This window comes from Megascapheus bottae, chromosome 1, assembly GCF_031878675.1.
Source record: "Megascapheus bottae isolate mThoBot1 chromosome 1, mThoBot2.hap1, whole genome shotgun sequence".
Classification (NCBI taxonomy): domain Eukaryota; kingdom Metazoa; phylum Chordata; class Mammalia; order Rodentia; family Geomyidae; genus Megascapheus; species Megascapheus bottae.
Genome location: NC_143509.1, coordinates 48,471,989 through 48,487,956, shown reverse-complemented (window position 1 = coordinate 48,487,956; position 15,968 = coordinate 48,471,989). Strand labels below are relative to the sequence as shown.

The 15,968-nt window shown below is 35.5% G+C and overlaps 1 protein-coding gene across 1 annotated transcript in view; it reads left to right on the top strand.

Annotated features, from left to right (window-relative positions):
• P3h2 (prolyl 3-hydroxylase 2) overlaps positions 1-15,968 on the top strand; it is a 157,666-nt gene that overhangs the window by 108,014 nt on the left and 33,684 nt on the right. The window contains exons 2-4 of the mRNA XM_090343852.1: positions 7,105-7,257; positions 7,948-8,137; positions 13,469-13,600. Coding sequence (XP_090199978.1) covers positions 7,105-7,257; positions 7,948-8,137; positions 13,469-13,600 — 475 coding nt within the window. The remainder of the gene's footprint in view (positions 1-7,104; positions 7,258-7,947; positions 8,138-13,468; positions 13,601-15,968) is intronic.

Here is a 15,968-nt window from a genome sequence, read left to right as displayed (position 1 = left end):
TATTTCTTCATACAGAAAACAATTCTGTGTATTGTCTTTCTGCAAGTTATATTAATAAAAAGGAATCACATTGCTAATTAGGAAATAAAAAGGCAACATCATTTTTGTATAGCTAATTCTTCAGTTTTCTAAAAATCTGAGTCTATTCTTCAAAAACATTTAGGAATTACTTCAGGTACAATTCACCTGAACAGCCTGGTCTCTATAAATTTTGGAAAGGTTGTCATTTATAGGAGTTGATATAATCAAGTGAGTGAAACAAGCTACTTCTAAATTTTGATTCTAGTTCTTGTTTTATTTCCCAAGAATATCCTTTTAATATATTTGTAATTCATGTCCAAATTCGTTTACCTCTTCTGTTTTAAGAAGAATAATTAACTTGGGTTAACAAGAACTCAGAGTAACTTTGGAGACTTTAGCAAATGAAAAACTACGCAAAAATATCTTGTGACATGATCAATAGCTTATAAATTAGGCTTATTCTGATGGTTTCTTTCTTCTTCAGCTAGTAGACTAAATAGAATTTAAGTAATATGCTAGCTTTATGTTTTGTGGTGGTGGTGGTGGTGGTGGTGGTGGTAGTTGGGGGACTTAACTCAGGACTTGGCAGCCATTCCTGAACCTCTTTGTGCTCAAGGACAGCCCTCTACCTCTTAAGCCACAGCACCACTTCTTACATGCTCTGGTTTTCATCTCTGTCTACTTTCATGTTGTAGTCATTTGGTAAACAACACTTTTGTAATGCCTCACATTTGTTAAATTGGGAAACTTGCATGAAATTTAAGTTTATTTTTTTTAAATCTCAATTTACTTGTAATACAAGTTTTACAGAAGGGAAAAACACCCCAAAGTATCCAAGTGAAAACATGATAAGTATACATAGAAAGATTCCGTGATATTTCATATTTGTAAATTAAATTTGTTTTTTGCTTACCAACACCTGTTGCAGGTTCTCTTCCTCTGCATTATTTATTTTAGTTAAGTGTCATCAACTGTAGAATCACACCTACAGGACACCAGATGAAATTTAAGTTTTAAAAGGCCAAAGCAGAAAGATTCCACAAATGGGACTACTTAAAAGTAAAAAGTTTCTGCACATAGACATAGCTACTAACATAGAAAGACAACCTATCAACTGGGGAAAGATATTTACCAATAATATATCAGACAAATGCTTAATATCCAATATCTGCAGGGAACTCAAGAAACTAATCCCCCTTCTCCCCACCAAATCCAACAAACCACTCGCTAAATGGGCAAGGGAGCTAAAGTGAGACTTATCAGAGGAGAAGGTAAAAATGGCAAAGAAATATATGAGAAAATGTTCATAATCCATGGTCATAAAGGAAATGCAAATAAAAAGTTATCACCTAATATACCACCTCATCCCAAACAGAATGGACAATATTCTGAACTCAGACAATAACAAATGCTGGTGGGGATGTGTAGAAATAGAACCTCTACTACACTGTTGGTGAGAATGTAAACTAGTACAACCACTCTGGAAGGCAGTTTGGAGGTTTCTGAGAAAACTAAAATAGACTCAGCCATACCACTCCTAGGCATCTACCCTGAGCATCATAACCCAGGATATGAAAAGGACATCTGCACAGCTATATACATCTCTGCACTATTCACAATAGCTAAGTGATTGGAACAACCCAGATGTCCCACTACATATGAATGGATACAAAAAATGTGGTACATATCTACAATGGAATTCTACATAGCCACCAGCCAAGATAAAATAATGGCAGCTTCTGGGAAGTGGATGAAACGTGTTGAGTGAGATAAGCCAAGACCAAAGGAACAAAAGGCACATGGTCTCCTTGATATGTGCATTTTAGATGCAATCAGTACAAGAGTGATGACTCAGTACTTGGGTATTCAAGGTCATTGACATGAAAATGGAGATACAAATATAACTATGTAGATATATAAATCTATGATCAGATATATATTCTATGCACATATTGCTATATAGATTGATATATATCTATGATATACAAACTCTCAGCTTAATTTAAATTTTGTTCTTAAATTTATGTGCCAGTGATCGCATATAGAGATTCCATTCTTGAATACGTGTTTGTTAAACTTGGCATTTGACATATGATGTAAAAATCAGTGTTAATAAAATCTTTTAATAAAAATATTCAAAAACTACCTTTATGCACATCTCATAAGAAAATTTCATTTATATTGCAAAGCTAAAATCAAATATTTAACAACTACCTGTATGACTGAAAAAAGGTCAAAGCAAAAATACACCAGCTCATAAAAATATAACAGATTATTTTGTATAAATTCTTAATTAGGAAGTGACTATAGAGAAGGAATTGTTTTTATTGAAACTGTTGATGTCTGAAATCTGGAAATTACTCATTTTAGAATTGATGTGTTCTTCTCATTGTCCAAAAACTTACCAGAAGAGAAAAAAAATGATGTCAGCATTTTCGTTTTGATGTGCCCAAAGGTTTTGACTTGTCTTAGTGCTTTAGAATCAGGCTTTGCTATACACATCCCCCAAACTGCTATAAACATTGCAGTCAAATTCTTTCAGCTATCAGTCCTATTCTATATAGGAGGACCTTTTTGGAAACTTACTTATTTTCATTTTGCAATATGCACCTTCTGAATTCAAAAACATTGCTATACAGAGAATTGGAAAATATGGAGCAGAATAGAAAAAAAAAAGCAAGGCTAGGAAAATAAAAAAGGCAAGTAGGAAAAGAAAAGATGGCAGACCTGTGCTGCCACCAGCACAGGTGGTTTACAGAGTAAATGAATCAAATCTGATCCACTGCTCTCCTGCTTGCTACAAAAATCATTTATGAATCTAGTAGTAGTGTGTGCAAGATCTTACTTAGTCCTTTGATATCTTTAATAGTTTTCTATTTTAGTTAGGAAGACATTCTAATTCTTTGCCATAGCTTGCAAATCTCCTTTTTTCAAATCTCCTTCAACCGTTTCTACTCTGCTTTTAAAACATATTAAGACTTTTTGTAAACAGGGACTTTTCACTGACAGTATTATGCTTAGAATGTTCTTTCTTCTATTAAGTTCATGACTGGATTCTCAAGTTTTGATTGGCAGCTCTAAAATGGCAGAGAGATCTTCGTTGACTAATGTATTCAAAGGAGTCCTCCTTTCCTGTCCAAACTGAGCTAATAATCATGTTTCTTCATTTGTGCTTTCACATCACTTGGCACAATCAGGAACTACTTTCACTGATTGCTTTTTGAGAATTCTATCTTCCCATGGAAATTGACAAAGCAGGCCTTTGTTTGCTTAACCAAATAACTTATTTCAGGGTCTGGAATTGGGTTTATGCAAACTAGATGTTCACTGAATAAATGAATTAATAAAGAATTTAAATATGGCTGAGTTACTGGACTTGTATGTGTTCTTCAATCAAAGAATAAGTTAAAAATTTGTGTAAATTAAGTTCATCTGGAAAAACATTGACTTACTGCTCTGAAGAGTTCATTGGAATGATTGTAGCCTAATTCTGGAAGTTTTCTTTTCAAATATTGTTCTCTTTTGTGTGCTAGAGATTGAAGCCAGGGCCTTAGTTCAGTACATGTACTCCACGTGTACTCCACTTCCATTCTGAACTTTATGAACTTTATGCAGTATGTGGAATCTCTTTTGTGGTCACTGGATGCCAATGTGTGTTTACCTATGATGGTTTCATTCCCTCTGCATTTCACGACACTAGTACTTTTGAATCTGAATGTTACCAAGGTGTTGATTTAGTCAGTATTCATTTCTTTTTCCATGCAACAAGACTGTGACATACAATTGTATTTCCAAGCTTCCTTCAATTTTAATATCCTGACTGAAACAGCACAGTGCCTCTTGAAGGCATTTCATAGCCATATTTCTCGTGCCTCCATGGGCTGTGCTTCCCTTAAAAGTCTGATATAATCTTTTTGTGAAATCATTCCATTTTCATTAAAAGTTCTGTGTGTCACAATTTATTCTGTACAGAATAGTATTACTCTCATAATAAATTCACTTTTTCCTGGGGTTGTTTTGCTTATGTCTGAAGAGAAATCTAGTTAGGTGTCTTTCGATAGTTTCCCTTTGGCATATGTAAATGTAATAGTGGATGATTCCATCATTAGTGGGGTCCTAGTCTACCCACGGCCTTATAATGGTCTTTATCTAACAAGATATTATAATTTAATATACACAGGTCCACATGGAATTTTCCTATCTAGGTGTGAATTTAGTTTCTCAATGATATACGAACATACCCATGTTCCAGTCAACATAATGATCTATTTTAGGACTAATTTAAAAGCTAGAGCCAGCACATGGAAATGTTTTATAGTTCAATGGGAGGTCACAGAATCGCCTTTATATTTATCTGTGAAGGTTATTATTATGTTCCGTGCTCAATTATCAAGAAAGAAATCACCAAATTAGCAGAAAGCCAATGTGATCAAATTTAAAACAAGAAACATTAGTTTTCGAGCACCACTGCATCACATTGTTCTGTGATAGCCAGTATCTTAAATTTTCAATGTGAATGATATCTTCAAGAATTCTTTCATTAGATTTATATCCTTCAGTGCTGTATAGTTTATGAGGCATATTCTCATTCAATATGCTTTTAGTCTATATGAATTTAAATGGTACTAACATTTTTCCTCATTTGTAGACTTAATTTATATATAAACTAGGTAGAAAATTGATAAATAAGTCAGTTACATATCATAAAGAAGAGATAACAGGCACTAAGTTTCTCTTCATTACTAGAACAACTTCAGCCAAGGCATACAAATAGAAAAATGAATATAAATATAAAACTACTCTATTAACTTCAATGTCTTGTGCTACATAATCAAAGTACATGTGCTCTTTTCTTTCTTTACAGTTTGGCTATTACCTTCAGACAGTTTTCACCAGCCACAAGAATCATATTATATATATATATATATGTGAATGGATACATATGCATGTATATATGTACATACCTGTAAATTTATGCATATATATACACATACATATATATGTATATATACGTTGACCCATGTATATTACATAGATATATACATATATATGTGTTATATATATATCCTCATAAGTGATGTGCTCCTAGCAATTTTACTAACTACATCTCCCCAATGGGAGTAAATTCACATCCTTAAGACTCAGATCATTCATGAATCACATATTACTGTTATTATTGAGTGCCTTAGTATTTCTGAAGCACAGTCACATATAATGCATGATTAAGTAAATGCTTTCCAAAATCTTATTTAGTTGATGGTCATACAAAGTTTTATGAGCCTTTTTGCTTCAGGAAGAACCAAAGCACAAATGTTTAAATATTTCTTTCCAGATTCACTTGGCCAAAATGTGTATATAATCACACACAACTAAGAGCACACTCTTAATTATATGTGCCTGTACATTTGTCACTATGTAGGTGTCCAAAAAATATTTGTAGTAAATTGCAATTAAGCAAGAAATCCAATCCAAAATTAGTGGTGTTGACTGCCAAAATATTTCTGGGTGCATAGGCTTAAGGATAATGTTACCAGTGGGGGAAAAAAAAGCTGGCTTCAGGCAAAGTTCAATAGAAGAGAGGCCCAAAGTTAAGGACATGCAGATTAAATGGAAACATAACATAATTACTATTAAACAAAAATAAGCCTGCCTAAGAGTGAATTGGGTGTGTTTATCTTCTATGCTGAAAACTGGTTCTTTATATAATCACCAGACTGCAATGTCTGAGGACTTAATCCACATATAGTTTGTTTTGTTTTGTTGGTCATGGGACTTGAATTCTCGGCCTGAAAATTGTCCTTGAACTCTTGAGCTCAAGACTAGTTAGTGTTCTACTACTTGAGCCACAGTGCCATTTCCAGTTTTCTGGTGGTTAACTGAAAATAAGAGTTTTATGGTCTTCTGTGCTGGATTGGCTTGGAACCATAATCTTCAGATCTCAGTCTCCTGAGTAGCTAGTATTACAGGCATGAATCACTGGCTCCCAGAAAAAGACCACATATTTTTAAATGTTAAATTTATAAGAAGACTAAATTAATATTGCATCTATCCTGAAATTTTATAATTACTTGCTCAATAGTAATGACTTTTGATGTTTAAAATATAGATTGAAAATATATTTTCAATTGAAAATATATTTTTTTTTATTTCACCAGAGAAGATTACTAAGGGGAATATTTGTTTTGTTTTCTGGCAGAAGGTAAATGGATCTTTCTGTAGACTTTCTCCATGAATGGCTAAACATTTTTGATGAAAGCTAAACTAAAAAATGTTAATGGATACTGGTGGCTCATTCCGGTAATAGTGGTCACTCAGATGGCTGAGACCCGAGGATCACAGCCAGGGCAGAAAAAAAAATCCCCAAGACTCTTATCTCCAATTAACTATCAAAATATCAGAAATATAGGAGTGAGTCATGTGACAGAACACTCATTTTGAGCAAAGAAACCAAGTAACACAGTTCAGGCTCTGAATTCAAGCTCCAGTATACTGGCACATGTATGCATGCACATTCTCATACACACACACACACACACACACACACACACACACGTCATAAACTCAGTGAATTGGCATTCTTTGTTACAGGAATAATTTACAACCAGAGGTAGAGCAATCTGGGCATTTATCACAGCATTTGTGTGCCATACAAAATTATCAATTCAGGCAGATAGCCCACACAGCCAATGAGAATCATTCAAGAAGAATATATGTCTCTCTGACCATGTACTAAATGATTTCATGGACCTTACATAATCCCTGGGCCAAACATTCCACACTCTTGATCTACAGTTATTGTTTAGAAAATCAGCAGTGTGTTTGTAATGTTTTCAGTATTAATGGCATAAACAAAAACAACAGCAATATCTGCTTGCTTGTACATATAATATATACTTGTAAATAAGACAAAAATATATAAAATGTACTGGTGGAAATAAAATGTGCCTGTGGGGGGGGGTGGAGAGTGGGAGTTAAATTTGCACTGCTCTTGGCCCTACCACTTTCAGGCTATAGAACCTTGAACTGATCAAGTTTTGTTTAGAGAGCAGTACATTCATTCTCTCCTTTCCTCTTGCTTCATAGCTTAACCAGTTGGAGAAGGCAGTGGAAGCTGCCCATACATTTTTCATGGCCAATCCTGAACACATGGAAGTTCAGCAGAACATTGAGGATTACCGAACAATGGCTGGAGTGGAAGAACTCCAGTTGATAGATCGAGAAGCCAAACCACACCTTGTGAGTTCTGGGATGCTTACCCCTGCCACATAGATCGAATGCTTCAAGTTTCATCTCATCCAAAGCACATTTCTATGAGTACATATTTCAACTGGATTCTCCACTTTCACTACTGATTAAACATTCAGAGAACTCAACAGAACTATTATAATTGTCAGGGTTTAAAAAATTGAAAGAATGTTGATCACTTTCAAATTAGTTTTAAAAATTAAAATCTACTTTTTAAAATGAAGAAGAAATGGAATTTGGAAAAGCCTAGTTTATAATGACATCTGTAACTTGGAACTGCTTCTAAACAACAAAGAATCAGAAAAAAGAAAGGAAAAGAAGGAGATAGGAGATGATTTTAGTTGGAATTTAGCAATGCCTGCAAGTAAATGTCTTTTCCTTCCAGATGTCTCTTGCATTTTAGTTGTCCTGTGGGCCTACCCACAAGGAAGAGGATTAGAAAATACAGTTTCTATGTCTGCAGGAGGAACATGAAATCTTCGTTTCCACGGCAGTTCACTTGTTCAATGTAGCCCCTCTCATGAACACTTAATTGAGCCCAGGGGAATTTCAGGTTGGGGTCCAGGGCAAAACCTCATCATCATTCTGCAGCAGAAGATTCACACATTCCACCTTCCCAGATGATCCCAAAGCTGCCTACACCTGTGCTTTGCAAATACTTTCTTTTCTGTTTCTTTGAAGGAGAGCTACGGTGCGGCAGTGAAACATTATGAGGCTGACGACTTTGAAGTGGCAATTAAGTACTTTGAACAAGCTCTAAGAGAATATTTCAATGAAGATGTGGAATGTCGATCTCTCTGTGAGGGACCTCAGCGATTTGAGGAGTATGACTACTTACGGTATAAAGCTGGTCTATATGAAGCCATTGCAGGTAAAGCTTAGTTTTCCTCTCTATTTTCCTATTAAAAATTAGTACACATGTTTTGCAAAAATATTCCACCAATACAGGATTGAATATATACATGTAAAAGACTTTTGTAGTTTCTCTCATGATAGCTCTCAATACATTTCTGTAAGTAAAATATTAATGATCATATTCAGAATTTTCCAATTTATTTGTAGGCATTGGTGTATCTTTGTAATAGTTTTACTTTTATAAAACCAGATAATACTATTCACATTTCTCTATAACATATTTCTGTTTGATTGTATTTTTATGCATAACAACATATGGACTTCTTTTCATGTAAGTAAATGGAGATTTATCTTGTTCTATGTAATGACTATTATGTGAGTACATCATAATTTGTTTTGAAAATATTTTTTATTTTTTGGTGTTGTTGTTGATCCTGGACACTGACTCTAAGTCTCTTTGTGCTTGTCCAGCATTCTACCACCTGCGCCACAGTGGTATTCCTGCCTTTTTCTGAATAGTTATTAGAGATAAGAGTCACATGGACTTTCCTGTCTTGGCCAGCTTACAACCTAAGTCATAAGATCTCAGCCTCTTGATTAGCTAGGCCACCAGCTGAGCCACCAGCTTCCAGCTTGACCAGTGTTTTACTGATGCTTATTCACATTATTGCAATTTTTCATTATTGTAAACAATTTAGTAGTGAACCCTTTGGACTAATCTTCTACAATTGTTTAAAAAAGTGGTTTACTAACTGTAAGAATTGTATTTAAAACAGTAGGTAATATACATTACATAGTAATTAGAGGGATTAGATTATTAGTCATTTACAGAAAGAAATTCTCAGATGTATGCCATATAAAAATGAAAATTCTACATGTATTAACAGTGTAAATGTGAAGGGTAAAATTCTGAAAGAAAATTGGGAAAATATTTGTATAATATTAGGAGAGAAAGTCTCTTCTAGACATAGCAAAAATGAAGAGAAAGACATTATATGAGACATATATATTGACTTACACAATAAACTAAACTGATTTGGAATAGACACATGGAAAATATTGAAAAAATGTTTTGCACACTTAATAACTTTCATGTGAAAAGGAGCTAGTTAATAATCATTAGTTACTTACATTTTATTTATTAGTAGTAAGTACCTATATTTATATAACAATGAGAAGAGACAAAGCATTTTACATATGTGTATCTCTCTTAACATTCTAAACAACTTTGAGGGTAGACACTTTTGGTATCTATCTTTTTTATTGGCTTTTTCTATTACTGCACTGGCGAATGAAAGGGAAGCTTTACTGAGTTGTCTGGGCTACAGGGCTGGAGTAGAAGTTTTCCTATCTGCAAAGGAAGAACTCACGAAGGGATCTTGTTTGCCTTTTCTGGCACAGAGTCTGTTGGTGTGGGCACAATATTTTCTGAGTTGACAGCATGGAACTTCAAAAGATTTGGAGGATGCCACTTTATAGATCAAACCAACTGCAAGCTGTGCTGCACTGGTTGTCATAGTCAGAATGAGTGCATCTATCTATTTTTTAGCTCTTGCTTATTAATACCAGAGGATGCTGTTCAGCTGGGGATACCCCCTTCACTGAGGGATTGACTTTCAGGTCCTGATGATGTCACAGGACTGAGCCTAGCGGGAAGGATCTTGTCTGTTGAGGTTTTCCCACAGCTGTACATTGCTGTGTCCTTAAAGATCAATAGAATGGGAAGATAACAGAAAGAAGTTATTCAGTATTTTGTTCCAAGGTATACACATATTAAAAATAATATTCAATTGAAATGCAAATTGCTAGACTCAATTTACTTTTCCCTGTTTCCAGCGTTTTGGATAAACCAATATTAAGTAAATTATAAATGTTTTAATAAAAAAAAGTGAACCAAGAGAAACCTCTAAGGACAGGCATTTACATAGCAAAGTCTACAGGCAGCATCGCCTTGAAGAGTGTGACAAACATCATGAAGCACAAATTACTAGTTCTTTCTTTACATTTCTACTTCTGTGCTTTAGTACACAATAGCTACTATTCTAGTACACATCTACTTCTACATTAGGCTTCCTGCTTATAATAACATCATGCATCTCACAGATGCCATATTTTCGTAATGATGTTATGTCAACTCAGGCTAAAATAAAACAGTGCAAGAATCAGATGAGAACCATTAAAACAAATTACACACACTTGCCCAACAGAGCTTAAGCAAATCTTTAAAAATTAAACAAATGTCAAGAGAACCAGGATACCACTCAACAACTCTAACTATTAACACCAGCGTTCTTCAAATAAACGTTCAAAAAAGATGCGTTACTTGAGTCAATTTGCTTTCTCCAATTTCCTCTATTTTCTATTTCCCTAACACAAACTTATGTAGTAAATTTTTATCCAAGCCAAGGAAATTATCTTTCAGTCTTCTTCAGTTTATAATCCTATCTGATTTGTTGTTACCAAACTAATCTCTACTACTGCCTAACCAATCCCTGTCTCTTAATCCCTTTTCCTATGAACTTAGATCATCTCAGAAGTACAGTTTAGCTGAAATACTGTGACTTCCTCCCCCACTCATAGTTTAGAATCTAGGTTTGGCTCTTAACACAGACAGAGCTAAATCTCTGTACTCACAGACCTACATAATTAATCTGTCTCATAGGATAGACCCCACTTAGGTAACACCCAAATCATTACTGTTGTTCACGTGAATGCTCTCATTCCCTTCCCCTTTCTTTCTGCTAGATACATATCTTCTTCACTTCATTTACTCCCTTGGAGATGCCAATGCTCATTTTCCCTTGCAAACCTAAACATCTTTTCCTGGATTACAGGGTTACAGTATTGTCTCTTCAGTGGTCAGGCCTCAGTGCCTGAATTCAGTGACCAAAAGATTCTCTATATTTAGTCATTTATTTGGAAATAAACTAGCGTCTCCTTTCACTGTTTACTATATTACAGTTTGGGGGGAACATAGGCCCATCCTTCAATGTCACATCCTCCTTGCCCCCCTACCCTGGAACAGTTCTGGCAAGTGCCCCCGATCTGTTGTAGAAACTAAGTGGATGATTTCCACAAATGATGATCACTACACACATTGGTTTGCTAGAAAGCCTAGTGATAGTCTAACTTGGGTTTCTTATTATCATTATTCTCTTGAAGGTGTTAGGATTTAAACTCAGGGTCTTGTGCTATACCTCCAAAGCTGGTTTGTTTTCATTTTCTCTCCCCCTCCCCCATTCCTCTTTCTGTGTGTGTGTGTGTGTGTGTGTGTGTGTGTGTATGTGTGTGTATGTGTGTGTGTTGTGTATTAGTTCTGGGGTTTGAACTCAAGGCCTGGGCATTCACTTTGAGTTTCTTTTCCTGTAGGCTATCACTTTACCACTTAGCCCTGCTCCAATTCTGGCCTTTCTTTCTTTCTATTTTTTTCAGTAGTAATTTTATTGGACAGGATTACAGGTGTGAACCACTGGCTCTTTGCTAGGTTCTTTAAATTTTTTTAACACACCACTACCATCTCCATCACCACCAGCACAGCTCTCAAAGTGAAAATTGCTTTCATAATGTCATAATTGCCAAGTCCAAACCAAATATTACGAATTAAAGAAATATGGTAAAACTTCTTGGGAATCTGAAATTTCTCCAACTCATAATAGGAAGGAAATTTTTTAAAATGTTCCAAAAATGATGGATCTCAAGCTTATTATAAAAGCATATTAATTTGCGTGATGACATTTGACATAAAAAGCAGGCAAGGATTACAACTAATAAAAGTTATATGCCAAGTACTATGTAAATTGTAATATGGTTCAGAATGTTCTAAATTACAACACAAATGGCATTTAAAATACAGAATTCATGAACATATAATACTTAAATTTTAGAGTTAGAAGACACTTTAAATGCTGCCCAAAACAACAAAAGTCTGCTAGATGTGACTATTTATTAGCTCCTCTCTGAAGAACATTATTTTGTCCCTCTTAATTTGGTGCTATCTATAGTCTGCTTTGAAAAATACTTCTCCTAGGATTTTGACAAAATGGTAGGTATATCATCTGCTTTTCCCTTTTACTTGTCATTTGGGATCAAATGAAATGTATCTTAGAAGGTAAAGAGGACTATAGATAATTATGTGGCACAAAACAATTCAAAGTTGTTTGTTGTTTCCTTATTATATGTAACAGTAGTTTAATTGTGAAATGCTAATCAGATAATTAGAAATAATTCTTCCCTTGCATCCTTTAAATGAAGTTACACAGTGCTGTGCTTTTGATTGTTAGTTATGACTATATAATATTGATTAACCTGGCCTTTTGAATCTGGCTCAATGCCCCCCTACATACTCCACCCCCTCACACACACCAGAAAGAAAACATATCTTTCCTTCCTGTTGGGTCCAAAAGTTGCTCTGCAACATCACCCATATCCAAGCAGAGCTCTGACTAAACAGAGAACCTCTTGAAAGAAGGCAGTGGTGGTAAATTAAATTGTACAACTATGGAGTCAGTGATTTTATCACCCTTCTCAAGGGAGTCTACTTGGCCCAAGCATGAATGAACCATTCTCTCCCTGAGAGGGAGACTTTCTCCATCTTCATTGTAAAAATCAATGTTGAGCAAAGGGGAGGAGCTGTTTTCTTCCCTGGGACATCAGCTACTCCTATTTCCTTAGCCCATGCTTTGAAAAGATGGAGTGCAGACAGCATGAAGGGATGTGAAAATCCTTCCACTTCCCCCTGTCTGTAAGTGAGAAGAACAAGAGCCATGAAAAGAAAGAGCCAGGAGGAAAAAAAAAAACACACATGCTTATTCAAATTCTTTAACTGCCATCCTTTCCCTACTTTACCAGTCTTGTTCAAGAATAAACTGTCTCTACTATTTAAATATGCGATGACCATGTAATGGACTGATTTGGAAACTAGGAAGACTAGTCAAGAAAGAATGATTTACAAAGATTCCCATTTAGGTAAAACTGGCTAGCAGTTATTGACCAGGAAAAGGAACATTTCAATGTTAGATTTCACTCCTCAATTCAGGTGGCTCAGTCCTTCTAATATATCCCACAAGAAGCTCAGAGTTGTGAGATAAGGAAGTCCAGGTTCAGCTGGGTCAGGTGTGGTAGATTCTCAGAAGTGGAAGGAAAATAGTAATCGGGAGAGGAAGAGGGACAAAGAGAAAAGACCATGAGCTGTGGATTTGACTACTACTCCAGTAATCACAGGTCAGGCACAGTGCCAAGTCCATGTGAGGTTTTCCCGTAGAGATTGGTGATAACGAGGTGACTTTTGGAGTGTGGTTCTGTATCCTTGAGTGGCCTGAGGGGGTTCACCCCTGCTCTTATCTTCCAGATCACTACGTGCAGGTGCTAGTGTGTCAGCATGAATGTGTGAGGGAACTCGCCACTCGACCCGGCCGCCTCTCACCAATTGAGAACTTTCTTCCCCTGCATTATGATTACCTACAGTTCGCCTACTACAGAGGTAGAGTGCTTACTTGTACTGACCCATGCCAGGCGGCTTTCCATCACATGTACAGCCCATGCTGGTCATTCATTCTTCTTTGTTTTCTCTCCTTTACACCAGGGTAAGAGTTTATGCAATTCATTTACTCTTTTTTCATTTCAGCCCACTATAGCTCTAGATGAGAAAAGCGGAAGGCAACACTACAAGACAAAAATGCAGAGTCTATTACCATAATAAATACTTACTCTGCAAATTATATGAGAGACTCACCATATGGCTTTTCAATGTACCTTTTTGAACTTAATTTGATAGAAATAATTCACATTGGTGAAAATCCAAACATTTAAGCATCCTCCTTTTTCCTGTTTCCACAAAGTGGTTTCTTATTTGTACATGTGAAATTGTATACATACATAACAACTACACTCAGAAATTTACTTCCTCGGGGTTGGGGATTTAGCTCAGTGGAAGGGCCCTTCCCTGGCAAGTGCAAGGCCCTGAGTTCGGTCTCCGGCTCTGGAAAAAAAAAAAAAAAAAGAAATTTACTTCCTCTTTTTTGCCTACAAACCAACATACTGTTTAATACTACCTTATATGTTGTTTCTCAACTTGATACATGACTGAGTTTTTTAAAAAGTAGGTTAGATCTATGAAATTGCTATTTTCTTAGGTAAATATGGTTAAACTGGGGCCAGGAGTTTGGCCTAGTGGTAGAGTGCTTGCCTAGCATGAACGAAGACTCGGGTTCGATTCCTCGGTACCATACGCATAGGAAAAAGCTGAAAGTGGTGCTGAGGGTCAAGTGGTAGAGCTCTAGGCTTGAGAAAGTCCAAGAACAGGGCTCAGGCTCTGAGCTGAAGCCCACGACTGGCAAAAAAAAAATATGGTTAAACTTTAACAATTTTACATTCAACTTAATAGGAATCAAGAGATCATTATCATCCACTTTTCTTCACATCTGCTTGTCATTGTGTTACAATTTATATATGTCCTCTGGTCAAAAGTCAGTTTAATTGCTCATTATCTTGGCTATTGCAATGAATGTTCAAAATGAACGATATTTTATATGTATGTCATTGCACATTTCCACACAAATATCCATAGTACAAATATCTGAAAGTGCAATTGCTGGGTTTGGTAATTTACTTGCTTATAGTTTTGAAAGATGTTGCCAAATTTTTATCTATGTGGTTTACATTTTCTGTGGCTAACCTCCACAAAAATATATTATCAAATGTTTAGAGTAACTTCAAACCATGGGGTAAAAATTCACATCTCAATACAAATTTGTTATTGAGAAAGAGATAATGAGGGTCATTTCTCCTGCTTGAAAGCAATGACTAGAATTCTGGTCATTGAGATTAATTTTGTCACGTTGTCCTACATCTTTATCGTGTGGACAAGTGATTTGCTGAAAATCACTTTGTTTCCTGGCAGGCCGTAATTCCTGATCTGTGCTTTTCTCATTGTTTCTCACTGTCACCAGCCAGCATTTGTGCCCCAGGCTGAGGTTAGTAGTAAAGAAACCATTTCCCTTTTTAAATAAGAATAACTATCAGCCAACATATAAAACTACTTTTGCAAGCCTTTTCTCTTTCCAAAGGCAAAACATTACTCACTTTCCTGGCAATGAAGGCAATTATATATCACTTGTGTCATGAGCAGTAAATACAAAGGAGGTGAGAAAGTGGGCTGTTAGCCCTCTTATTAAAAATCAGAGTCATCTTTGAGTTTACACACATGCACACTCACAAACACGCAAACCACATTTGGAAAACATTTATTTTATTATATTTTATTTTTTTATTTTTATTGTGATTAATAGAAGGGTTACATTATATTCATCAGATAGAAGGTGCATAACTTCACAAACATTGATACCCTTTCTTATGACATGGTCACCATTTCCTTCCCACCTTACCCCCGCTTATTTTGATTTCCCTCCTTCCCTATCCAATTTCAAATAACCAATTAAGCACATATAAAATATATCAGATAACAAGGTGAAATATTGTAACAATATGAGATAACCAAGGGATGGCAAAAGAGATGAGAGATAACATAGTACACTAAGAACAATCATTCATTATATGGCTTTTGTTTCCTTATCCTGGAGGTCCTTACATTTAGTGTCATACTATTTGGCCTAATGTCTCTAGATTTTGATCTATAAAACATTTATTTTAAAAGAAAATCGGTGTCGTGGCCTGTTTGAAAAATACCTTTTATAATTCAGTTCATAACAGCTAAATATACCTAAACATTAATTTTGCAATATCTAAATAACTTTGTAGCAGAACTGAAACTATAGAAACAGTATAAATGAAACTTGATTGCTTCTTTTAGCAGGTGGCTGTTAATATAATTGAATGGTGAGGGGTGGGAA